Here is a 27,341-nt window from a genome sequence, read left to right on the forward strand (position 1 = left end):
CAGAAGAAAAAATATTTGTTATTGTTTATGAACAACATTATCTAAATCTATTCTAAGTAGTAACTGTTCAATAAGTTATATGGGTTTAGATGTTTAGATATTATATTATTGAAAGCACTATGGACGAAAGTTTTTGAATGATATAATATTAAAATGATTTCCCTACTCTATAATGAACTGTTCTGTATCTGAAATCTCGCGAGTGTTGGTCTGAGTTGTGCGTGATTTGCAGGTCGACGGCCATTTTCACTCCGTGGTCGAGAGAGCGCGCACTCAAACCCGGTAAGTTTGAAATAATTTGCCTTTTCTCCCCTATATGTGGTCAAAACTTCGTAAGAAATGTTCTAGAAGCATCGAAAAACGGCGCCTTGACATTTAGATGTCACCAAGGCACAGAACGATGGTGGCCGTGTGGTCGGACCTGCGAGTGTGCTCCCCCCGCGCCAAATTTGTGCCGGATCCGGAATCATTTGCACATTCCGGTTAGGCCTCGGCCATGCTGTGTCGGACTTACTAGCACTAGTATTCATCCAACTTGGAGAAAATAGATCGTCTACCAAGTCAGTGTGTGCAGAGGTGTGGCGGGGAGGAAAAGGACCTTTTGCTTGTACTCTAGATGGTAGTACCCTGTAGTGGTAAACAAAACAACGAGGTTGGTCTTGTGATGGGAGGGCTGAAATAATTTTTGGAGGGCTGAAATATAAGGAGCATTGGAGGGATCATAAAAACATACAACACCCTACCTTCTCACATCACAGCTGGAAACGCTCGCACATTCAAAGAACACATCAAGCAATTGAGTAATGGAAAGAACAAGCACATGCGTCTTGACACATGGTGGTAATTTTTATATATGAAAGTATATCGAAGTTATTATATATTGATATGTTAATCATTATGATTACCTTTGTTTATATTTATGTTCAGTTCATTCAATTATGTTAAACAATTTTTGGTATTGCTTCTGGGTTTCCTTGTGTACATTATCTATACAATGATTCCGTTTTTTTATGTTGACCTCTGACCTCTCCGCTCATTTTAAGTTCATCATGTTTGATCTTGTATGATTTACTATCTAACAATTGTTTTCGTTCTTCCTGTATTTGAATTAATTGTATTGTTCCTTTATTGATATTCTTGTATTTAATTAGCCGGACTCCAGGAAGATTAGTGTATTAATTGTTATGATTGTGCACTAATGGAGATCTTAATAAAACAAACAAACAGACAAACAAACAAATGATTTATGACAAATCATAAATGGTATCAGGACAACTCGTCATGTGGGACAAGTCGGTCTATAGCCATTCAGGACAACTCAGCACCAAGCTGCTGCTCAGGACAACTCAACACCAAGCTCTAGACAAGTCGGTACGCGGTACCAACTGACCGAGCCCCAAAACTGACATAGATCAGCAAACAGAACAGAAATGACCCAACTAGCCACATTATTGTGAAACAAATGATCAAAGCCGCTTGAAGCCGACTTACACACTTTTGCATTCCTGGGTAGACGTTGCATCTTTGGGAAAATCACTTAACTGCACTATCCTCACTACACCCAGGTGTAAAAAACGAGTACCTGTCTTTGGTTGGGGAGGTACAAGGCTGTGGATGGAGAGGAGTGGGCTCCTCCTTCAATACCATAATCATTGACACAGACAGTGGATAGTACACTGCTCCTACCTTTACCTGGGTTTAGCCTTAAACATCATGTTTGTCAAATCCATCTCAGCCTGAATCCTTTCCAATCTCAAATCTGGATCAACCCAAAATCCGTGTTCCAACTCATCAGAGATAGGGAGTGAAACTCTTTTCCTTCTGCTTCTCACATAGGTTTACAAAGATAGCCAATGGTGATCCAGTGCTAGGGGAGACTAGAAAATCTAGGGGTTTTGGTTTAACTTCCCCTAGCTCTATTCAACAAGCACAATGAACAGTGGACCACGGCTTAACGTATCGTCCTAAGGACTGCGACCCTTTCTTGTACTACTTGTAGCGTGCATGTCGGGTGAGCGACACAGCCGGGATCGAACCTGGGGCTTCTAGTTCCAGAGGCAAGATCGCTAACCGCTGGACTACGCACCCTATTCTCAATATCTTCTACTTTGCTACATTTTATTGCTGATGATTAGGCTAGCAGTAGCAAAATTCATTACATTCATCAGTGTAAATGTTTGATGTTTTTTACCTGGTTCTTTCAGGAATGTCTGGAATAGCATTAGGACGTTTGTCAGAAGAGAGAAAAGCTTGGAGGAAGGACCACCCCTTTGTAAGTATTCACTCTGGAGCAGCTGCAGATGTTTTGCTGGGTCTCTACGACTGGTACTGTTTCTCTTGTTCTGCAATTGAGTAGTCAGGCAGCAGCAGTAAAGCTGGGCGGGTGGGGTGGGGTTAACTGTCACTTCCCAAAGGCAAAGGAAATATTGGGGGGTTGGAACATACCACAGGAAATTTTAGAATAATTAATTTTTCTGCAATGTTATTTCAAAAGTCTTTATTGATTGCCCTATCACTGACTCCAGTGTAACCATTAGTGTTAGCTGGGTTTAAGGTTTAAATGTATGGAATTAACTTAACCTTTGTTTTCTTACTTTAGGAGCACCAGTTTCTTTAAGAGCTTTGCATCCTTAACAAAAAGTTAAATGATGATAATGAAAGTTTTCACTTTTACTTATTTTTACAGGGCTTCGTGGCCAAGCCAACTAAAAACGCTGATGGAACTTTGAATCTGATGAACTGGGAATGTGCAATCCCTGGAAAAAAGGGAGTAAGTATTTTTGATAGATCTTCATCTACAGTCAAACCTGTCTATAGCGGTCACTCAAGGGACTGGCCAAAATCGACTGCTATAGACCGCTCTATAGAAACGGTTGATCGACCACAAGCAATTAGTGGCACATGTTTTCTGTACCCACTGAGAAACATTTATTCACATTAGGGGTGGATACCGGTTCGGCTCGATCAGGTTCGAGTCCAGGTTCAGGTCCAGAGGTTTAGGTTCAGGTCCGGACCTGAACCTAAACCTGAAGTTGATATCTTAGTAATACTCAGTAATATCAAACCAATATGTATTTGAATGTTGCACTTACTTTCCATTCCTTTCTGTCAGTAACTAACAAGCAGACAAACACTTTTTATTTCATCAAAACATAATTAATTGCCTTAAATAAAATATCTAGAGTTCGAAATAAATTTGATAAAACTAATGAAGAAAACCACCTTGAGAAAGAGAAAACAGATCTTGATAGTTAACTCCTAGCAGCTCCCTCTAGTGAGCAGGCTGATAATTGCACTCTTGCGACTTGAAGGTACCACTTACTAGAAAAGCAAGATGGCCGCCGCTGCTGGCGCTAGAGGATTTCTCGGTGCAATCAAGGAGGTTAATGCGTCCCAAACTCGTAAAAATGGACTGAATACACTTGTACAAGAAAGAAAAGATGTTGTTTGCCCCATATTTAATTTGTTTGAGTGCTGATTCTTACCTTTGGAGTGAAAATTTACGCGAGTTTATGGGCACTAATACTTGGCACCTCGGCACCAACCTCGTGGCTGTGTGGTAACTTTTAATGTTGTTTTTTTCGTAGCACATTTCAGTATCGACCTAAAACTGAACCAACAGTTATAGAAAGAGGTGAATATGGACTTATTTCAGGCTAATTTAGTTTGATTCAAGGCTATTTTTCCCCTTCTGTGGCCAGAACTGAGGTGATGTCTACTTTGTTCCGACTTCCGGGTCCAAAAAACCGGTTCACGACTTTCGGTTTTTTTGACCCGGTTCTTGCATGTTTTTCCGGTCCAAACCGGTCCAGCCGAACCGGTATCCACCCCTAATTCACATACATGTAGTGTACAGTCAAACTTGGTCTACCGACCACTTCCACAAGACGACCATCGGCTCAAGATGACTGCTTTCGGAAACGTCAGGTCCGGACTTTTCCACAAGCAAATTAAGTCCAAGTCGATCCACCGATCCGCCCCCAATCCGGAGCACATGCGACCAAAATGTTGCCGAAGACAATCGTGTCATTTTCAATTGTGCGGCGACATCATTCATCTGCAAAAAAAAGCGGAGTATCACGGTAAAATCAGCCTGTTTGGGTTGGATTCCTTGCCGGGAGAAAAAAAAAGATGGCACCTGTGAGGTCATAGGGTCAATGGGATAGTCTACTGTAAATTGGGTGCATCTGCAATGTGTGGGTTATGATTTTACATTAAATAGTACAAATGTAAACTTATTTCGTCAAACAAGTTCTTTGAATAAAGAGAACAGATATACAAAGAATGGATGACTTTATAACCTTTTCTTAGAGGATAAAAAGCGTCTGTATTTTTTAACAAACTGCTCGCCCATGGTACTACTAGTGAAGTAACCCAAGTAAACAAAGCGTCCCGCTAGGACCGCGCGCAAGAGGCTCTGTTTGTCTGCAAATTTCTGGCGTCTTAGCGGTTTTGGAAATTCAAAACCAACACCAGTAGCAAAATAAAACGATGCACAACATTTTCATGGGTAACACTGCAGCTATAATGACATTTTTTTCTGCCGAGATTTGAAAGAAGGTTCCCGAATCTTGCGGCATCCATGTGCTGTGACCGTTATCGGCAGTGTTTCCAGACCCACAGGACCGAAAATCGTGCGGCCGCGAACGCGTTGGACAGGTGGCCGCTATGGACAAATTCTTAATGCTTATGTCAATGGGAAAAATCCAAGGGACCGACAAAAAGCGACCACTATGGGCAGGTGGCCACTATGCAAAGGTGACCGCTAATACAGGTTTGACTGTATCTCTCATTCAGCCTATGGGAAGAGTTTTTTTCTTCTCATAGGCTCCCATGTTATAATACATGTTTTATATGGGCGCTTTCGTAACAAAGCTATAGGAAATGCACCAAGGTCATTCATTCTATATTGAGCACATCTACCTACATCATGCAAAACAAGTGCTTTGCAAAAGCTGGCATTTAGCGCATCAGTGTCCAGTACCAAGTCTTATTCAGGTTGATGTTGGATATAAGTCAGCTTTAGTACCATTATGTGGCTGCAGAGGACACTCATATTTTACTCTCTCCCCATGCAATAATGGACTTTTTTTTAAGTGATGTATACCAAAAATGTGATTCAAGTCCCATGGGCACATGTTCAAAGCACCCTTACACTATAGGGCAGATATCACAGATAGACTTGTGCATAGGAAGCCATGCTTTAATGCACTGAAACAAGGGCTCAGAAAAGTACTTACTGACATTGCAAGCCCCAAAAATTCTTATGCACCAGAAAGCCACAGCTGTCTACTTTAGAATCATGCAAAGAAAACAGATAATTGACCAGCTCGATCGCTCGGGACAGCTGACAGAAGAAAAGAAACCTCAACTTTGACATACTTCTAGGCTGGAATAGTCCACTCAGAGCATGTGAAACAAAACCACTAAGATCTATCCGTACGCCAGCTTAACTACTGAAACATACAATTTTGACCAAACTGGGAAAGCTTAGACTCTACCTGTTCTTTCTAGCCCAAAAGTCTCCAAAATGGACCAAAATTTTAAAGAAAAAGGTTTTCCAAGGTTAAGTGTAGAGACTAAACTTGTGTTCGCATTTTTTGCACTCCACTGCGCAACTCAACAATGACGTCAGCCCTATACCAAATTTCAGGTCATTCGGTTGAAATACAATGTACCAGGTAACAGGAGCCCAAAAATACATTTTTGTCTAAAAGTGACCAAAAATGGCAATGAAACCATTTTAAAGGCCTATACAAAAACAATAAAAAAACACCTGGGTGTATTTGTCCACTTTACCTTCATGTCAAATTTCAGGTCATTTGGCCCCAAAATGAAAAAGTTGAATCCATTGGAAGATTTGTACCTTGAACTTGTACCCTTTGGGCCATACCCTATAGCGGACATCGAGGGCGGCATCCCTCAAAAATCAAGTTGTATTTTTGTTTACAAATAGAGATCTCATTAAACCTAGCCGGCAAAACTTGTCCCTGAAAATAGCATTTCAGAGGGTCTAGCTTTCAAAATTTTTCGGGAAAGCATGCCCCAGACCCCTATAATATTGTTGCGCTTTTGGTGTGACGCCTTGCGCTTTCGGCGCTCAGAAAGACTTTTGGGTACACATACAAGTAAGTAGAGTGTCAGCAAATCTCATCATCTCATACCTTCTCATACCTTCGCCAAATAATTCTAACCTTTATGACTGACGTATCATGAGTGTTTCTCATGGATTATAAATCATACCAGTTGATGATCTTCTCCACGCAAATAACAGAAGTTGTCCAAAGTATGAGCTTAACACATAACTTCCAAATGCCATAAGTATGACACTATGAACCTGTTCAAAAAAACGCAATGGGGTCTAAACCTGTACTACTTACTCTCTGTCCAAAGAGCTATCTACCACTAAAAAATCAGGACCATAGCATGTCCAGAATATAAGATATCAAAACAGGAAATTCCGCTGCAGTACCGTAACAAGCTGCCAGGGGACCCAAAATCTAATCATTTCCAGGTCTCATCAAAGCCTGCTAACATACCAAATATAAAGACAATCCATTTAGGCCTTCTTGAGTTATCCTGGTCTTTTACATACACACATAAACACACATACACCCAAAGCGTAATCTTCTTGACGAAGGTAATTATATAATAATAATTTTATTTGCAAGTTCTTGCCCGAAGGCTAATTGCAACATGAAACAATACATAAGAAGGGTATACTGTACAGATAGTGAGAGTTAACAATGTTGACTAGTAGAACACATGGCTATTCTAAAAACTACTACAATAATAGCAAAGTTTAATGCTAATGCCCCAACACTGAAAAATTTACAAATCACACTTGCAGCTCTTGATTCCTGCCATCAGGTAATCGGTTACCTGGCAGACGTCCCGCTGGTGATGGCATAGTACACACAGTAGCTGGTTCCGACTGGGCATTCAATTTTTGTATTTTTGTATTTTTTAAATTTTGTATATATTGGGAGAAACACGTCTATGTTCGTTAACGATTAGGGTTTCTGAGTAATACTACTACTGTTACATACAGTAAGATCACGTTGTCTTGAAGTGTGATATGCACTTTAAGAACTTCAATCTGTCATTCAATAGCTAACTTCAAAATTTTAAACAAGTGATACATCAAATAAAGTACAACAAAGGTTGTACTGTATTACTTTTTCTGATACTGATTTCAATGATATTTGGTATGCTAGTGTACGAGGTGCACAAGTGCACCCACAGTGCATAACTCCAATTTTAGGTGCAAAAGGTGCGCACGTACCCAGTATTTCGAGCCCTACAGTCTCAACACTAAATTGTGCTGATTTTCCTGTAAGATTATCTGATTCAGTAATTAACACAATTGTATCATGTTTGTAGATTACTACATGTGTACTTTGTCTTGTATATTTTATGTTTGGTCAGTACATGTGTACTTTGTCTTGTATATTTTATGTTTGGTCAGTTCAGCCACCAGTTTGTCATAAACTGCCTCGAATCCTGACCATGATTGCTGTGTTCAGTGATGTTACAGTAAAGCCCAATTCTTGATGTTTATTTGACAGACACCGTGGGAGCAGGGTCTGTATAAGCTGCGTATGCTGTTTAAGGACGACTACCCTTCCTCGCCACCAAAATGTGAGTTCTGTGTCATCATTATTGTTGTCAAGATGATTGTTTTGTCAGTTTACAGTGTCTAGAGACCTGATTGCCCAATTGTGATTTGATATCATATAGTATAGTAGTATATATTGAACTTGGTTTAGCTGGCCAATGTTATAATTATATATCAAGGGACTTTTGTACCAATGGTAAAATAAGGCCACACCAATTTAATTTCTTGGTTAACGGATTTACAAAAAAAAATTTATGAAAACAGAAGGCTGGCCCTGCCTTCTGTTTTCATGATTTTTTTTTCTAATTTTTTTTTTTTTTTAAATAGAAATCCGTTTACCAAGAAATTAAATTGGTGTGGCCTAAGGGACCTTGTTGCTGTGTTCGCCAAATGCAGAAATTCAATGGCATGGTTTTCAAATACCTATAAAACTTGTTAACTATGACACAACTTTATTTGGAATGGCAAACTAGAGAAACTGAAACGTAAAACTGTTAATAAGACATATGAAAAAGGAGGTTTAAAATTAATTCACTAACCTACTTTTGATCAGACTCGCAAAGCATCCTGGATTCCCAGGATTTTTACTAGAAACTCTTTTTACAAACAGGTGCTAAGTGTCTCCAATCCATTAGCAAACCATGGCCTTTTCCCCTTCATGCAGTTGTCTATTGATCATATTAATCACAGTTTACGCAGTCACCTATACACATTTTCCTAATCCTTTCTTTAAAGATGTTATTAAAGCATGGATATCTTTCCAGTTCAAGCCACCAGAAACTCATCAAGAGATAAAGTCACAGTTGTTATGGTGCAACTCAAGTGTTTTATTTGAAAATAAGCCTATAATATGGATAAAACTAATAAAATGTGGAATTTTTTATATAAATGATGTATTGGATACAGAAGGAAAATTGTTATCTTACAATGGCTTAGTGGTAAAATTCGGTTATGATATGGACAAGTTAGAGTATAATCAAGTATTATCTACAATACCGAATACCTGGGAAAAAAACTAGATAAACTTCCAACTATAGGCCCCATCTTACCCAGCATATCGAATCACTCATGGTTAAAACCAACAAAAATTGATAGCATTATCTATATGTCACTTCTTCAAAAAGAAAACATAACTTGTAATCCTGATAATATACAAAGATACTGGGAGGATGAATTTGATATGATTATTCCGTGGAAATATGTTTTTCAGCTTATCTATAAAACTACTGTTTGTCTAAAATTAAAATTTTTTCAATACAAAATACTCCACAAATTTTTGCCAACTAACAACATGTTATAATAAATGGAAAATTAAAGAGAACACCTTTTGTATAAACTGTGATGATGAAATAGAAACCGTGAGACACTTACCTATGCCCTAGAATTTGTAAATTTTGGAGAGATTTAGAAACATGGTTTAATATTATAACAACTAAGACTTTAAGACTAGATTATGCAATAGTTATTTTAGGAGATTTGGGCCACACCATCTTAATTTTATGGATGACATCCGCGCGCGCATTGATTTTCGCCTGTTCTAAAAAAAAAGCTAAAAAAAATCACCTCCGAAGAGGCTCTGAAACTTGCAGACTCATATTGCTGCAAAGGGGCAGCATTGAGCCGGCTTGTCGTAATACACTATATATACTACCGCAAAACGTGCTTCTGTGTCTATGCTTTTAGTAACGTTCTTGAAGACCTTGTGCAGTCATCAGGACTATGGCACGTAACCACTCAAGAGGGGCGTCATGTGATAGCCACTGTTGGTCCAACAGACCAGGAATGTCGAGAGCAATAAAAACCTGTCCACTGGACACGTATAGATGACTACTAACACATCATGCTATGACATATCAGAAAAGTAGTTCTCGCTCTCACATTGTCCAACACAAATGTTATGTATGTGACTAGGAGCGATTTGAAGAGGGCGCCGCCCCTCATGAGCCCAGTATTATTTTGTTCATGATATGACAATACCATCATTGTACATGTCTGTATTAAACTGAATGATATTATCTCTGGCTGGGTTGCCTACAGAGTTTGATGTTTTGCTCTGACTGAAGGCGTGATGTTGTGTACATAGCCGAACACATTTTGTTTTTTTCTTTGAACGGCCAAATGTTACATATGTGTCTTTAAACCAGGCATCATCCATGTTAAAAGCACTTTGATATGAGCTAATTCCAACAAATAAAGACTTGTTTGTTTGTTTGTTACACTGTGTTCTGTGGTTTAATTCGCAATACCAGCTATGTAGTCCTCCGGTTTATCATCTTTTTTTTTTTGCTAGATTTTTTTTTTTCGCCCTCTCGCATTACTTTTGGGGACTCCAGAGGATGTCATCCATAAAATTAAGTTGGTATGGCCTTATCTAAAAATACTAATTTAATTGTTAAACTGTTAATTTTGTTAGCAAAGCTTTCATTCTCAAGCAGAGAGGTCAAAAACTTGTATTAAATCACTTTATTTCAGTCCAGTTACCGGAGAAAGTTACCATTGAAAACATGGGAGAAAAATTGGACGTCTTTATTGCGTTCTTTCTCAAAGTAGGGTATCCAATTTCTCATACTGTTAAGTAATTACAGGGCACACACGGGACAAGTGTTGAAAAATTATGTGTTTTTTTTACGTAATAAAGTTTTGTTGTGCTAAATGTTCTTTTCTTTGCCGATTGTATACAATGTAGAAGTGTACATGTAGCTTGTGTGTGAACATTCGATCTTACCGCGGCGACGGCACGCCTCCCCAAAAAATTCAGCTTGAAACCCTTGTGTAATTTTTCACGAAAAAAGATGTCATTAAACTAAACTTAGCCACCAGGAAAATTTGCCCCTCAAAATGCAGGAAATAGCGTTTCAGAGGGTCAAGATTTCAAAATTTAGGATTGTCGCGCGCTCGATGTGTACTTCCCCCAATCAAAATTGAAATGACGGGTAAAAATTTCAGGCTGGCGAGAACACTGTCACTTGCATTGGCATTAGGTTGATTATCTTTTTCTCATTCTTTATTTATATTAAGTTATTTGATTGCTGAAAAAAAAGTGTTACATGTATCATTGATTTCTCTCCTGTGTTAGTGTTGTGTTATTTGGCTGATATTATTTTGATTCTTGTCTTTCATTTGTTTGTTGTGTTATATTTTTGCTTTGGATCCGTGGTATATGTGTTACCTTATTGCATTATTACTGTGTTTATTTATTATTTTGCCTGAATAAATAAATGAATAAATAAAAAGACTAAAACTAAAAAAAAATACTATGACAGGTGGACTGAAGAAGCACAGAAGTTAACTTGACATATGGTGAATATTTAGCATAGTATGGTAGGCTTTTGAATTTCAACAATGACTTCCCTGCTAAGCAATCCTTGTGGTACCAGATGTGTCTTGGGTTGGGATGTAAACACATGAAAACAGAGAGCAGTAGGGACTAGGGGTGGATACCGGTTCAGCTTAATAAGGTCCAAGTCCAGATTTAGGTTCAGGTTGAACCTGAACCTGGACCTGATCCTGTCTAGTTGACATGTTTTGTTTATTTAAACCAATATCAAGCATAGCGAATTAAGACTGACATGCATGACTGTAAAAGTTTCTTGGTGAGAAGACTTTTAACCCTGAAACACCCGAGTGAGGTCATTTTTGACCCCAGGCGTGGATTTGGACGTGCTATTTGAACATGTTTGATCTGAAAAAAAGTCAGTAGACATCTTTTCTAACCTCTCACAATTTTCTAGCGAGATGGACACAATACTGTTGACGTTATATAGGAAAGTCTGTGTTGAGTCCGCTGGGGTCATTTTTGACCCCAGCAAAAATAATGTGCTGTTTTTGAGATCTGCCCTATGTAACTCCTGAACTACTTATTGTATGACCACCAAATTTTCAGAGGATGATGCACATGTGAATTAGTATTACCATAACAAATTTCATGTCATAATGACGTAATATGACGTCATTATGACGTAATTTTATGTGATTCTATCCGCCATCTTAGATTTTGACGGATGACGTCATCAAATCAGCATAAAATATCAATGTTGAATCATACAAGTTACATTGGATTACATAAGATGATAACATGGTAAGAAAATACATTTGGCGTACCAACAAAGCCTCGAAACGTCATTGTTTGAACTGAAATTAGCAGATTTTGTAAAATATGCCTGTCAAAATCCCGTTGCCATGGCAACAAGAAAAACAATGAACTCACTTTATCAATTTGAAATTTTTGTTAAGGAAATTTTATGTAAAGCCACCAAGCCCACCACATGGGCTCTCATCAGTAATGCAACATGACATTTGGTGTGGGCCTCAAAAATCCCCTCCCAGTCTAGATAGGAATAGTTCAAGACGTGGTCCTTCTGATCTTTTTGCATAAATTATGATAATGAACGGGAATTATTCATATCTAAAGATGCCAAAAGATTCCTCTTACATTGATGAAGCAATGTATGGATAAAAATCAGTGAAAAAAGTGAAAAGGGAGGTTTTACTGAACAAAGCACAGTCATTTTAGTCGCAAAAATAGGTTTGGGTGTTTGAGGGTTAAGGCAAACCAGTATTTAATATTTGAATGTTGCATTTATATTACATTGTATATGCCTTTTCTTCTCATAGGGAGACTCAAAACACTTTTCATCAAACAAAACAGAAAAATATAGTGTACTTTGTTCAGTTTTTTTTTTGACTCAGGTTTTTGGCTTTCAGGTTTTTTGGACTCGGTTCTTGGATGTTATGTACATGTAGGTCCGAATCAGGTCCAGCGAACTGGTATCCACCCCTAGTAGTGACAATGGATCTCACTCCTCATTCAAGAGGGGGGGGGGGGGTAATTTGTACACAACTATTGATGCATGAAGACCACATACATACACATACATGTGGGTCAAATAGGAAGACACATGGTCTCCAGCATTCAGTGGTGATCCAGTCAGACCTGTAGAACACTTTTCAACTGACTCACTTCCACTTCCAGCCATTGTCACTTTCTGATTCAGTGACAGAAGCACTCACTGGTTCTGAGATGTTTTTCTACAGATGGAACTACATGACAGGTAAACTAGGCATACAGCACAGAGGACTGAGCAGAACTGAACAGTCACTTGTTGTTTCAGGCAAGTTTGAGCCACCCCTGTTCCACCCCAATGTGTACCCGTCTGGCACAGTGTGTCTATCACTACTTGATGAGGACAAAGATTGGAGACCAGCTGTAACCATCAAACAGGTCAGACCTACATTGTATTCAGAGCAGTCTACTTGTAGGGTATATTTTTATAGGGAGGGGTTGCCAGCCCCTTCTTTTTAACATTTTGGAGGCACCTCCTTAAAGGGACGTATTGTAGAATCTGGTGGGCAAAAACTAAAAATATTCAGAATTTGAAAAATTTACATTCAGATTCACATTTGTAACTTATTTGTTACATATTTCCAACTATTTCCCGTCATTTTGTCACATTTCCATCATTCATAAACGACTAAAAACGCAAAACGCGCAAAATCTGGCTTATTTGCATATAATGTAGCGGACCCCGTTTTTCAATATGCAAGTAAGCCAGCGTAGAACGCTAAAAAAATCTGAATCGACCGTTGCGGTCGGAGTTCGAGCGTCACAGGAAAATCACCACAAGTGAACAAACTTCAGAACGTTGCGCGTTCGATCGCGTGTTCGGCGATGGTTCGTCGGAATGTTGGACAAGTCAAGCGGCGGTGGGGATTGCGTATATAATTTTTTTTCAAGACGTTCGCATGATACTGCAAAGTCGCATCCATATATAATGAATATTGCTGTGCAGTGTGATAAGGTATATTCTACTAATGATGTAGAAAGATAACCAAAAACAGTGAATTTTGTTTTATGTTCATGTTACAATACGTCCCTTTAAACACAGGACCCCAACTTTATGCCAGCCCCTCCTTTTTAACATTTTGGAGGCACCTCCTTAAACACAGGACCCCAATTTTTTATGTTCCTTCTGTCCCATGTCCTGTCCCAGGATAGAACTTGGGCCTCCCAGCAGCTTATTGGAATCAGGAACTCAAAATCTGCAGTCGCAGTGTGTTTTGTATGTGTGTGTGTGGAAGACACGTATACAAAATGTATGTGTAAGTAATTACCAGGTAGATGCCCTGCAGGAAGAGGGCATCTAATTTCTTTGTTTCTTAAGTGTAGGATGTCCAGAAGACACCCTGACGTCCTGCTAGCTTACAGCCTGGTCCCAGCCAATACTTGTCTTCTTAAAGGTTATAGAGTACCAGTTTTGATCTTTGTCTTTCACAGATCTTACTAGGAATCCAGGAACTTTTGAATGAGCCTAACATCAAAGACCCTGCACAGGCAGAAGCATACTCCTTGTACTGGTGAGTAACACAAAGCTGGAATTGAAAAGATCGGGTTATTTTAGATGTACAATGTAGTGGTGGCAAGGGACTGTCTGAAATTTACAGGGGCCTCCCCCCAGGTCGAAAAATTTTTCCTAGGCCCTCGCCCCTGCTATCAACTCTTGAAAAATATTCAAGATGGCAAGAAAATCACTGCGCTCCCATTTGGAAGTATCCATTGTACTTTACAATGGATCTCACTAGAGATCTCTCTCTCTCGTTTGCTCATGCTACTCAGTATTAGGCACCCGTACACAAAAACTGAATGGCTCGGAACCGATGTCACAAGTTTGAAAATATGCTTAGAGGCTAATCCATCTTTTGTTAAACAATTATACCACTGTATGAACCTGTTAATTGAAATCGCAAAAGTAATTGTACCCGTCTGCCCCTTAATATAAAGATTTGCAAACTTGTGGACTATTTAAGTATCTTACACATTTGAATTTACGTTTACAACAGTACTTCAGAAATATTCTATCATGATCATCAAGAATGCTAACCGTCTGAACGGCATTTAAACATTATGTAAACAATATCAAGTCCTAGGCTCGTCATCTGTTGCTTGTAGAATTTGTCAGAGGACTCAGAGTGTCACCCTGGCAAGTTGATTCCCAGCAACCAGACTTCAATTAGTATTCACCAATATACAAATGTAAAGATGTTGGTTAGGCCACACCAATTTTGGGAATAGCCTGTCCTGTTTTTCCCATTTAAAAAAAGAAAGAATTGGGTCGCTAGTCCCATTCACAAATTTTTACTCACGATTTTACTATTTGTTCAGTTGTAAAACTCAATAGCCGCCAAAAGAGATGATAAAGGTCCTCTTCCTCCTCTTCCCTCTTCCTGTTGTAGCGACCGCTATCATCTTATTGATCATTCTGTCGCTGTGTGGGTCAAGAGAGGTCACCAGTCGTGTATCCTCAATGTAGCGAGACTCGCGACACGAAAGTGTCGACGTTATCCGCCTCCACAGCTGTTGGTGATAAAGTGTTCCAATCTCTCACTGTGCGTGGCAGGAAGGATTCCTTTCTGTAATCCGTCCTGCCTACCGGCTGCACAAGCTGCTGGGCATGAGCTCTTCTCCTCCGTGGTGGAGCAGGCTGTAGTTTGGACTTCAGCCCTTCTGTGCTGACAATGCCATGCTGGATCTTATATAGCATGGCAAGTCGAGCCGTTCTTTGCCGGGCTTGGAGACTGGCCCATCCAAGATCTTCCAACATTTCTGTAGGGCTTGATGTGTGCCGATAGCGCCTCATCACAAACCGTGCTGCCCTGCGCTGAACCGCCTCCAGTCTGTCGATGCCTTGTTGAATGTGAGGGTCCCATACTGATGCAGCATACTCCAGTATGGGACGTACATAGGCCTTGTACGCCATCTCTTTAATATGCCTGGAATTGATCTTAAGGTTCCTCTTTAAGAATCCCAGGGTCTTGTTGGCTTTGTTGCACAGGTTGTTAGTGTGCTCTTTCCAAGTGAGATCTTTAGTAATGGTAAGGCCCAGGTACTTCACACTCGGGACTGTCTCTAGCACCTGTCCGTGAAAGTTCTCCTGCTGCGTGTTACACGCAGCGTCTGGCACTTTCCAGGATGGAATTCCATATCCCACCTATTCTCCCAGTCGGCAAGTCGCTCAAGATCTTTTTGTAGGACGCCTTGGTCTTCTGGGGAGGTAACGGTGTTATATGCTGCCATGTCGTCAGCAAAAAGACGTGAGGGTGAGGTTAGGTTGGATGGTAGATCGTTGATGTAAATAAGGAACAACAAGGGGCCCAGGATCGAACCTTGTGGTACGCCTGATCTCACTCTCACAAAGTCTGATCGCTCACCATTAACCACCACCGCTTGGGTTCTGTCAGTTAGGAAGGCTGTGATCCAAGCACCAATCTCCCCGTTAGTGCCATGGTGGCGGAGTTTGTGAAGTAGAAGGCTGTGACTGACCTTATCGAAGGCTTTGGCAAAGTCCATCACAAGTATGTCCGTCTGCCGTCCACTCACCATGTTCTCAAACAGCTCTTCCGTAAAGTCCAGAAGTTGTGTTTCACACGACCTTCCTCTTCTAAAGCCATGTTGCTGATTACAGAGGATACCATGATGTTCTAGATGATCCCTCATGGTGCTGGTTAGGATGTGCTCCAGCACTTTGCAACACACGCACGTTAGCGACACTGGACGGTAGTTACCTGCGTCATACTGCTCACCTTTCTTGAATGCTGGTGTAATGTTGGCAGCTTTCCAATCAGATGGCAGAGTACCAGTATTAACTGATGTTTGGAAAAGAATGGTGAGAGGTGCTGCAATTTCAGATGCCAATTCCTTTAGGACCCTCGGGGAAATGTTGTCTGGGCCAGGTGCTTTCGTGGGTTTGAGGTTAGAGAGTAGTTTCTTGACACCCTGGGCTGAGATCTTGACCTTGTTGAGGATGGGGTAATCAGCAGGTGGCATTCTACACTTTTCCTGGAATTCTTCTGAGGAGTAGGTTCTGCCATCTCCAAACGCTGACTCAAAATGTCTGTTCAGGATATCGGCTTGACCTTTGGGATTTGATATAAGACGGCCTCCGTCCTTTAAGGCGGCGATGCCAACGTTGGACGACTTCTGGTGCTTAATGTAGAAAACTGCATCGTGATCGGAAAGACCCGGTAAAACCTCTACCCGGGGAATCAATTGAGGGTTGTTTGTAATGATTAAGTCCAGTGTGTTGTCTCCCCTAGTAGGAGCATCCACCAGTTGCTCCAAGCCGTGATCGCCAAGTATGTCAATGAACGCGTTATGAAGTCCAGGATATCGGGGATTTGGCTTCATCTGCATCGCTGACCAGTCCCAACAGGGTAGGTTCATATCCCCGCCAATCAAGAGGTGAGCATTAGGGATCTGTGCTGCTTTGCTGACTGAAGCGTTGAACCCTTCAAGGCTGGCTCGATCTGATACGTCAGGCCTACATGTATAGTAGGCACAAGTGTACAGGGACTTGCGGCCTTGTAGCTTCACCCTAACCCAGATGACTTCACAGCCGTCCTCCAGGAGTTCTGGAACGTCACGGCTTTCGAGCGTTGAGTGTACTGCCACAAGAACTCCACCACCATTCTTGTTACGGTCCTTACGGTATGTCCTGAATGTGTCCGGAAGAATCTCAGAGTTGGTCACAGAAGCATCTAACCAGGTCTCTGTAGCAATAATAATGTCCGGTCTCACGCTATCAATCAGATTTAGAATATCCGCTTTCTTCCCAGATAATGACTGTAAATTTAGGTTCACCACCCTAAGTGGCCTTCTTTTCCGTTTATCCTGCTGGTTTACTCTTGTTGGGGTCGATGAGTGGAGAGGGCGTTTCATTTGTGACTCAGTTGGAGTTAGGCAAGAATCTATAGAAACATGTGATAGCCCTGACTGTGATTCTCCTTCCACACCATGCAGGTCGAAAATTGTCTGACTGTTTGGATTTCCACAGATAGCACAGTGCCAAGAAAAGTTTTCTCCAAGGTCCTCGTGATACTGAAAGTGCTCTGTGTCCATGCTCTGGCAGTGGGCATGGTACCATTGCCCACAGGTGTCACAGGCCAGGCCTCTGTCGTCCCAACCCACTGTTCGGTCACAGGTCCCACACATCCAGGATGAGTGAGACTGGGAGGCAGCAGAGGCTCCCTGTTCGACTTGTACAGGGCCTGGGTTAGGTTCAGGTGCATAGGAGTTACTGAGAAGGATGCTAGCAAGGTACAAGAGGACAAGTCGTTGCCTGCAAAAGCTTGGGAGGGTGGCCGACTTCCGAGTCGACGAGCGGATGATTGTATCCACCAACACACAGTAGGAGGCCCCCAAAAAACGAAACAAACTCTTGTCGGCCAAGCAAATGTTATCCAAGTCTACATCTTGGGGTGGGGTAGCATCAATCTTAAATGTTTTTTAAAACATTAAAAAACTGAAGAGAAGGATGACAACTGCTGAGAGCGTGATGTTGGCTGAGAACATGCTTCAATACTGTCAGTGCTCCACCGGAGTTTTGACCGGAAGTAGGCTTGAAATTCCGTCTTCTAGAATCAAAATCAAATCAACACGCCGGGCTTCTAAGTTCTGGGCACCACAGGTTGGTAGTAATAACGGAAGTCACTTCATAAGAGGTCGTATAGACAGGGTAATAACAAAGGAAAATGTTAATGAACTCAAAATATAACAATCTGCCCAGTGGGAGGGCGGTGGCATCCATTGGCACAATATGAAGATTTTCCTTCTAACTTATAAACAAAAATCATAAATGAGAACATAAAAAGACTGTAAACCCTATCTACTACTTAGCTGCTATGCATAATCGCCTCTAGGAACCTTCCCCGCCAAGGATTATGATGGATAGAAATCCTCAGGGCTGAAGGACCTGAAAAAGCAGCCATCCATGCTGGTGACCTCTGCACATACCTGAAAACCGTGGTCACATTGATCATAAGTTGTAATTTTTCATTTATTAAAACTATTTCTCAATATCAATCCATATAGATCTACACTCGGCACAAAAAGTTTGGAAACTTAACTTTGGTGGATCATATCTCCGTTGTTTCTTGATCAATTTCAATGATTTATATATCATTGAAAAGCTTGTGTAATTTTTTTTCCCATGATACCAAACTTTTGATGGTTCTAAATTAATGGAACGAGCACCAGACCTGTTTATGCGAGCGGGTTACATAAAAAAAGTGCCCAGATTACCCTACTAAAGCTCAAACGCTCAATTCAGTATTTTTTTCTTCTGCTGGTAGCACGTGGCTTGTGTGAGTACGAGGGTAATATGAAACTTGAATCAACGAAACACAATAACATGAAAGCCAAGGTTAGTCTTCATCCAAACAAAAAAATGCGTAAAGGATGAAGGTGGCTTAATACTGAGTACATAAGCCATGCGCTGTCACCACAGCCCGGCACATCCTCCTTGTAATTGTCACCAGTTTCGTTACGCGGTCCCTGGGCATTCTTCCACAAGTAGTCTTCGCAGGTCGTATTGTTCTGTTGATCATTCTTGCATTCACAGCTGTTCAGTGACGGAACTATCCTGGGAACTCCTTCTAGTACAGTGGCAAACAAGGCGCGCTGAGCGGCTCCGCCCATCAGCGCAGAACGCCACTTGGCACATGATTTTTAGATAGTCGCTAACACGTTTGTGTTACATATTAATGTATATAAAGGGGATCTTTTATTATTCTATCAACCATAAATATCAAGATATCTGAATCAGACCACGAAATAACGTTGCATTTTTGATTCTAGCCTTACCATTTGAAACTTGTGGCGCGCACTCCGGCAGCTCCTAGCGGAAAACATGGGGTTTTCTGAGTGGCTTGGAGCCCATTTTTCAACATTTAGATATGTGTTTGAAGGTTCTGACGGGGGTCAAATTTTTTCCCGGGCCCTGCCCCCAGGTCATTTTTTCCCCCTAGGCCCTCCCCCCCAGACAACCGGCCCTCCCCCCCTGTAAATTTTGTACAGTCCCTAAGGCCACACTAATTTGATTATATGTATGACATCCTCTTGTTACTGCAAAATTAATGAGAGCGTGCAAAAAAAGTGTTCAAGAAGGTTTTATATAAACATAACATATCTTTATTGCAAGTTCATACCCGGAGGCTAATTGCAGACAAACAAGTACATGGATATACATGGGAATCGACATAGTTATCTAGTCTACTGTGAAAGTTCTATGTTAACTAAGGTTGACTATGGTTGGGTTTGACTTCTTTATTGAAGGCAGTGGAAAATGAAAAGACCCACGTTTTGTATCGTAAGTGGGTTGGTTAATTTTAGTAGTAAGATTGATTTTTGTAAGTTAGTCAAATGGTGAAAACTAGGGGAATTAACGGAAACTGTTTTATATAATTCGTTTCTTTCGGCGTCATATAGAGGACATTGGCAAATAAAATGTATTTCATTTTCCACTGCGTTCATTGTACAAAACTTACACATTCTCTCGTGAGCAGGCAGAATATATAATATATAATATTAGAAATTACAGAACATCAAGCAATAAGTTCCAAACAAAAAGTTCGTTAGATTCAATTTTGTTCTTTCACATCTTCTTGGGAAACTTCGCTCAGGCCTACAGGGCTCGAAATACATTTTGTGCAAGGAGTAAGTTTACGACAAAATCAATACATTATACAATAGGAAAAAAGGCATTGTATGACAAGAGAATCCGTTTTCCTATATTTTTAAAACTTACAGCATGGCTTCATTTGCACATTCTGAAGCTTCTTTGTTCTGTTTGCTGGTCACAAGCCTTTTTGGGGAGGGGGGAAGTCATTTCGGCCTAATGAGTAATAACTTGGGCCCGTGACAGATGTCAAGAAATGTCTCGATGTCTGCCCTTAGCTGGTATTTCCATTTTAGCCTGATCCAACATTGGTATCTGTTGTTCTGCTGATGTGTATGTATGACAAAAGGAATCTTCTTTTAGTTGCAAGTGTTGACCTGAAAGGTTTTATCTTTTCTCTTGCAGCCAAAACCGAGCAGAGTATGAGAAGAGAGTTCGCCAGCAAGCAAAGGCCTTTGCAGACCCGGAAAGTTAAGCCAAAGGTCAACAACGTAATTCGAAATATACAGACCAAGAAGCTTTTGTTCAACGTATTCATATAAAGTATTTTGTTTGTTGAACCCCCAAAGTACAAGAAACCAGTTTGTGAGCAGGTTAAGCCTCAGCCTCAGTCGATAGCTGTTTTACTTTAACAACATTCCTAATTGTACGTCCATATATCAATCATTTCAGTGTTCTTACCTTCCCTTACCATCTCATGGGGGAGTATTTATACAATACAGTAAGTACATTTAGTACCTTGTCCCAGTTGTATAGAAGAATTGGGGAAAGTGACACTGTATTTCTTAGCTTGTTTGTTTCATCTAATTCTTATCCAATGTCAGGTGAAGTGCACATCTTTGAGGAAGGTGAGTTCAACTTAAAGCTGTGTGATTTGTTGCAATTTGGAAATGCACCCTAGTTTTTATGGAAATGTAACTTTGCATTTTATATGCCTTGTATGTTAAAGAACTGCTCTTGTACTAGTTACGATTTCTTCAAATTAACCATCTCAAATGTTGGGCTACCTGACCAGCACATAGTGTAGCTCTAACTAGGAAACTGTAGAAAAATCCCACGCTTGTTGGTTTCCACCAGCACACACATAGGGCCGGTTTACAAGGGGCACTTACAACAAGTGTCCTAGGACAGATTTGTTTAACCGTGTAAACAGGCCTCGTGATGCCGCAGCGTGTCGCGAGGCCTGTTCACACGGGTAAACAAATCTGTCCTGCAACACTTGTCCTAGGACATTCGTTGTAAGTGCCTCGTGTAAACGGGCCCATAGACAAGGGTTGTTAATGGCCTGACAGGCTCTTACTAACATTGAATCATTACTAAGGAACTTTGGAAAAAAAATGCAAATTTCCAAGTGTTTTAAGAAGTATCTTAATGTCCTGGGACTAGTGCTGGTAGGGAGACACCTACATTTGTCATCCAACGTTCCTTTATGCCTGCCTTGTAACAAGACTTTGTGACAGGGTTAAATATCTGTCAACTCAGAATAGCTACACAGTATCACATTGTTCAAAGCATTTCTTATTTTGCCAACCATAGTTTGGTGGATGGACTTGTATGAATTTGTATGACCTAGGTCAGATGTAGTCACAAGATTGGCCCTTTAATATTTAAAAGCATGAAAATTACATTGTACTACTAGTATTCTACTACTACTGCTAACAATTTTGACCTGTTCCACTGAAGTAAACCATGATTGTTTTTCCTGAGAAAAAATGTTTAAAGCAGTGTAATTATTCATCATTGTTTAAGCAAAGAGTTGTCCATTTTAAGCTGAAAGCTGTGCCACTCCATTGTAAAGGATAAATAACTACCATTTAGTACCCCTAGAGCATGTCAAATGCATCATTATCTTATCAAATTCTTAGTTTATTTATTGTACTTTGGTGTAGATCTTCCGTATGACTGATTTTTCAGCAAATAGTTACTTGTAGAAAGTTTTCTTCATGCTTCAGGCTGGTTGGTTCATGACAGTAACATATGTATAAATGTGTCAGATTATTCCAGACTCTTTCTTGTTACTTGTGTACAGTTCTTCTGTAGTAGCAGCACCGTGTATTCATTAAATTGGTTCAGTACTGTAAGAATGCATCTTAGGGGAACCTTTATATCCATAAGATGGCAAAATGTGATCCTATCAAGAATTCCTTTTTTCAGAATGATTATTAAAGGTTTTTAGTGTTTAGTATGATTATACAATTTTTCATGTAAGTTTGGTAAGGCATATGGTACACATGCAGTAGAACTCCAGACGGAAAAAGTCAATAGTGCAGTCAAAATAGGTCAGATCAAGAACATAAATATGTCTCCATTATCCTGACAAGTTCAACAATCTCCTACAGTGCTTCAGAGGAATCAGACTTTTGTGAGAAAGAAGATTTTTCGAGTCAAAGTTGACCTATTTTCCGCTGGGTTTTCCATGGTTTCGCCATTATTTTCAGCACTACATACGCATGTTATGGGGGTTTGGCGGCACCCTTTAGAGGGTTACGGGACCACTGTCTTATCCGATATATGCAAATATTACTACTTAAATAGATCCAAATGTCATCACATTTATTGAGCAACATTCTCACAAGGGGGCAGCTGTAGATATACGGAAAGTGCTGCAGAATGGAGAAAAGAGCTGTAGGTTTTGGGATAATACTGTACTGGAGAATGATGGAGAACGCTAGCGACAAGTGCTTCAGAATGAAGGAAAAACCTGTAGATTTTGGGAGAAAACTGCAGAATGATAGACGGAACCATGGAGAAGGTAGGAATGAAGGAAAACCCCTGTAGATTGTGGGAGAATCGTACAAATGATCGAGACAGCTGGAGAAAGCTTTTTCTTCACACTGCAGCTTTCTCCATCTTTTTCCATGAGACTCCATAATTCTTCCAAAATCTTTAGCCTTTTCCTCCATTCTGCAACACTCCGTACATCTACAGCTGCCCCCTTGTGAGAATGTTGCTCAATGAATGTGTAAATATGATGACATTTGCATCCACCTGGAAAGCAAGGAGCCAGTTTCTGGCCTGTGCACGTAAACGCGTAGGCAGGTAGGCCTATTTGCATATATTGGATAAGACGATGGTCCAGTAAACGGGTGCCGCGAAACCCCATATGGTGCGTATATGGGGTTGAAAACCCAGTTTAAAATAGGTCAACTTTGATTCGAAAAATCGCGTTTCTCACGAAAGTCTGATTACTCTGATGCACTGTAGGAGATTAGTCAACTTGTCACGATAACGGAGACACATCTATATGTTTGATCTGACCTATTTTGACTGCACTATTGACTTTTTCCGTGACCATGTCTTGATACTCAAAACGGCCGTATCAAGAGCATCATCTAAGTGGACATCTCTTGCATACAAGCTGTACATTTTCTACACAGATTTTCTCTTCAGAATCAGTGATAAGGCCACACCAATTTCATGTTTGTTGCTTCTCAGATTTTTTGGGGGGAAAATTATTTAAAACATCTTGGGTGGAGATACAGGCTTACATAAAACAAAGAACTAGAGTTCCACGAACACAATACCTTCGCCAAATACTAGTAATCAAGGCTTATTATGAAGAGTGCCTTTATCAAGACTTTAAAAATCATTTGGTAGTACAGGACTAGTATACATGTATGTGTCTAGTTTGTTGAAAAATGTTTACATGACCTGCTTTTGTGGGGGCACCTGTTTACATGACCTCCAACCCCAGCTCCGACATAGTGTCCCTGAAATCAGGTCATTCAGTAAGTAGCCCATTGTATAAATTTCCTTAATGAGGCCCTGATATGTTATGTTAATGAAGCACTGATACTAGTATGCATGATTTATGTCTGGTAATACTTGAGGTGTGGGTACTGGGTTTACCGGTATTTTTTATATCCAAATCAGCTGCGTTGCTTCTGGTGTGAAACAATTTTTCATTAGCTCCTGCATCCACATTTTTAAGGTCGTTTTCATTAAGAAGGGAGTAGCAGGCTGTAATGGCCTGATTTTGCAACAGCTGAACTTTACGGCAAAGGAGAAATAGAGTCACATGGGCCTAGAAGGAACTAGAAAGGCAACATTTTCGAGAAAATGCAAGATAATCCCCTCCTAGTAACCACAAAAGAAATATGATGTCACTGCATAAATTATGCAAATAAGTCCTCAGTAGCATAACTCACCTTTTTTAAAGCTACCTGAACCTCCAACATGGCATTTACCCTGACGGAAATATGAATTTGCTGTATAAATTATGCAAATAATGTCCCCTTCAACAAACGCACATTCCATTGCATTGACCTTTCCTAAAGTCAACTTCACCTCCAATAAGACAGCATGTACCAGAAGGGAAATATAAAGTTTCTGCATAAATTTATGCAAATGAGGTCATCATTAGCATAATTTATATCCAGGTGTATTCACCTTTCCTAAAGGTACCTTCACCTCAAACAAGAGCTTTTAAAAAAAGCTGGCGTTTCGGCTACGTTTATGAGTGTGAATTGTCTTTTCCCTTTACTTGAAGTAAAATCTGCCAGAGGAAGTCACTCAAGGGCTGTTCAGTCTATAAGAAAAATTGTCATTTTGGGAAATGAGTACTGTTTTAATAGAGAAAGGCAGATTGGGGAAAGCAATTTTGAAGTTACGTCACTTAACTTAAGTGCTTTTGAAAAAGCTGGTCTTAGCCTACAACTTGTACTTATTTGTAAAATGTATAATAGGCTCATTATAAAAGCTATCAATGTAATTATGTACATGGCACGCAATAAAACATAAAATTTGAAAAAGCACCATTGAATCATCAGCACTATGGTAATTAAGTGAAATAGAAGTTCATAACAGCTAAGGTTCTATCTAAAATGACTACCAAATGTCAAACAAATCAACAGCTACCTCATCCGTATTATTCTGGTTTCCGCATTTACAACATTTCTTCCTTATTTTCCTGGGTAATTTTGCTAAAATTCATGAAAATTCCCATAGTTTTGTGCCGAGGGGCGCCACTTTCCACGTCCGTGTTGTCTGAATGAAGTCGATACTGAACAATGGAGCATTTGCTACTGTAACAAAGAATCGCTGTTTTGCAAACAACATCAAGAGCCTCTGTTTACATCGGGGATAGAAGTTTAGTGGCGAGTGTTTTGCAAGAATCATCTTACCGCGCATAGGAGCCGCTGCACGGTATTTTCCATTACAATGAACAGAAAAATTGGAATGCCGGGTTTGGAATCTATGAAGTCCTGTTCATAAGACAAAGGCCTTGTATATATTAAATGAATATTTAAAAATAACAAATATAAAATATTTCTTTATTTATTAATGAAAAAAAATGATATTCATAAATATGATATTGATAGATTAAAAACACGTTAAACAGCCTCATTACCCTACACATTGGGTACCTGCCTGTGGCACTGGCTGCAAATACACCTGATATTATTATTAATATAATATCAATATATATTTTTGATATTCAATATCTAAAAAGAAAAAAAAAATCCATGCACGGACACGAACCCGGATCTTCTGGGTCCGAAGTGCTTCGCACTGCCAGATCGAGCAAGCTGCGGTACGTATCTGATCACTCTGGACGTAATGCTATAAACTCACTATATGGTATCATTTATGCCGATTTTTGGTCGTTTTCTTGACGAAATCATTTTTTTTCTTCTGCAATCTTGTGGAATAGATGTAATATGGTCATTTTTCAGGATATCAAAGTCCGAAACCACAATGCAATGATATTTCCGAACAGTTGTAGCAGTTACATGCGGTCGCCCTCCTGTGTCACATGCAAATCTAGCCTGCCTGCCTTTTCGTGCTCTCTTGCCATATAAGGCAACGGCTATACAAGGATTTGGGAACGTATTGCCATATAAGGTCTTATTGTGTGCGACACAGTGTTGAACCAAGCTTCCTTCCTTGAAGGTAAAAGCCAGGACAATGCGTTCCGGCGCGCATGCGCCGAAACGCAAAAAATATCTGTAGCATTTACTGTAAGGGAATTATGACGTTTCTGCATAGATTGTGCAAATTAGGTCCTTATTAGCATAATTTATATCCAGGTGTATTCACCTATCCTGAAGGTACCCACACCTCAAGTATGACATCCGTAGCATGTTCCAGAAGGAAAATATAACTTTCTGCAATACCAGTATTAGAACTACCACCCTACATCTACTTGGTTTTGGGCAGAAGAAGAAACAAGTGCTTTTAAAAAAAGCTGGCGTTTTGTCTACGTTTATGAGTGTGAATTGTCTTTTCCCTTTTCTTGAAGTAAAATCTGCCAGAGAAAGTCAATCAAGGGCTGTTGAGTCTATAAGAAAAATTGTCATTTTGGGAAAGGAGTACTGTTTTAATAGAGAAAGGCAGATTGGGGAAAGCAATTTTGAAGTTACGGCACTTAACTTAAGTGCTTTTGAAAAAGCTGGTCTTGGCCTACAACTTGTACTTATTTCTAAAATGTACAATAGGCTCATTATAAAAGCTATCAATGTAATTATGTAACGTTACATAGCACGCAATAAAACATACAATTTGAAAAAGCACCATTGAATCATCAGCACTATGGTAATTAAGTGAAATAGAAGTTCATAACAGCTAAGGTTCTATCTAAAATGACTACCAAATGTCAAACAAGTGTTCAAACCAATTAGCAGCTACCTCATCCCTATTATTCTGGTTTCCGCATTTACAACATTTCTTCCTTATTTTCCTGGATAATTTTGCTAAAATTCATGAAAATTCCCATATTTTTGTGCCGAGCGGCATCACTTTCCACGTCCGTGTTGTCTGAATGAAGTCGATACTGAACAATGGAGCATTTGCTACTGTAACAAAGGATCACTGTTTTGCAAACAACATCAAGAGCCCCTTTTTACATCGGGAATAGAAGTTTAGTGGCGAGTGTTTTGCAAGAATCATCTTACCGCGCATAGGAGCCGCTGCTTGGTATTTTCCATTACACTAAACAGAAAATTTGAATGCCGGGTTTGGAATCTATGAAGTCCTCTTCATAAGACAAAGGCCTTGTATACTAGTATATTAAATGAATATTTTAAAATAACAAAAATGAAATATTTATTTATTTATTAAAAAATGTGATATTCATGAATATGATATTGATGGATTAATATAATATTGATATATATTTTTGATATTTAATATCTAAAAAGAAAAAAAATCCATGCACGGACTCGATCCTGGATCTTACGGATCCGAAGTTCCACGACGTTACCAGTTGAGCTAAGTTGTAGTGTGTACCATGCCCCATTGTACATACATGTAATGATTTAACCTCACTACATGGT

At 39.9% G+C, this 27,341-nt stretch overlaps 1 protein-coding gene across 1 annotated transcript; it reads left to right on the forward strand.

Moving 5' to 3' along the window:
• The first annotated feature begins 172 nt into the window (after nt 1–172).
• On the forward strand, nt 173–22,249 carry LOC136439604 (SUMO-conjugating enzyme UBC9-B). The gene is made up of 7 exons (XM_066435053.1): nt 173–282; nt 2,205–2,272; nt 2,687–2,770; nt 7,569–7,641; nt 12,730–12,839; nt 13,893–13,972; nt 20,473–22,249. The coding sequence occupies exons 2-7, from the start codon at nt 2,207–2,209 to the stop codon at nt 20,540–20,542; spliced, it is 483 nt and encodes a 160-aa protein (XP_066291150.1). The 5' UTR covers nt 173–282; nt 2,205–2,206; the 3' UTR covers nt 20,543–22,249.
• Nucleotides 22,250–27,341: the final 5,092 nt, after the last annotated feature.

This window comes from Branchiostoma lanceolatum, chromosome 8 (assembly GCF_035083965.1).
Source record: "Branchiostoma lanceolatum isolate klBraLanc5 chromosome 8, klBraLanc5.hap2, whole genome shotgun sequence".
Lineage (NCBI taxonomy): Eukaryota > Metazoa > Chordata > Leptocardii > Amphioxiformes > Branchiostomatidae > Branchiostoma > Branchiostoma lanceolatum.

Excerpts from the sequence above, each read along its gene's own strand:
- LOC136439604 (XM_066435053.1), top strand. The coding sequence starts at position 2,207 with ATGTCTGGAATAGCATTAGGACGTTTGTCAGAAGAGAGAAAAGCTTGG. Across the intron at positions 7,642-12,729 it reads CCCTTCCTCGCCACCAAAAT|GCAAGTTTGAGCCACCCCTG; the intron begins GTGAGTTCTGTG and ends TTGTTGTTTCAG. Across the intron at positions 13,973-20,472 it reads GAAGCATACTCCTTGTACTG|CCAAAACCGAGCAGAGTATG; the intron begins GTGAGTAACACA and ends TTTCTCTTGCAG.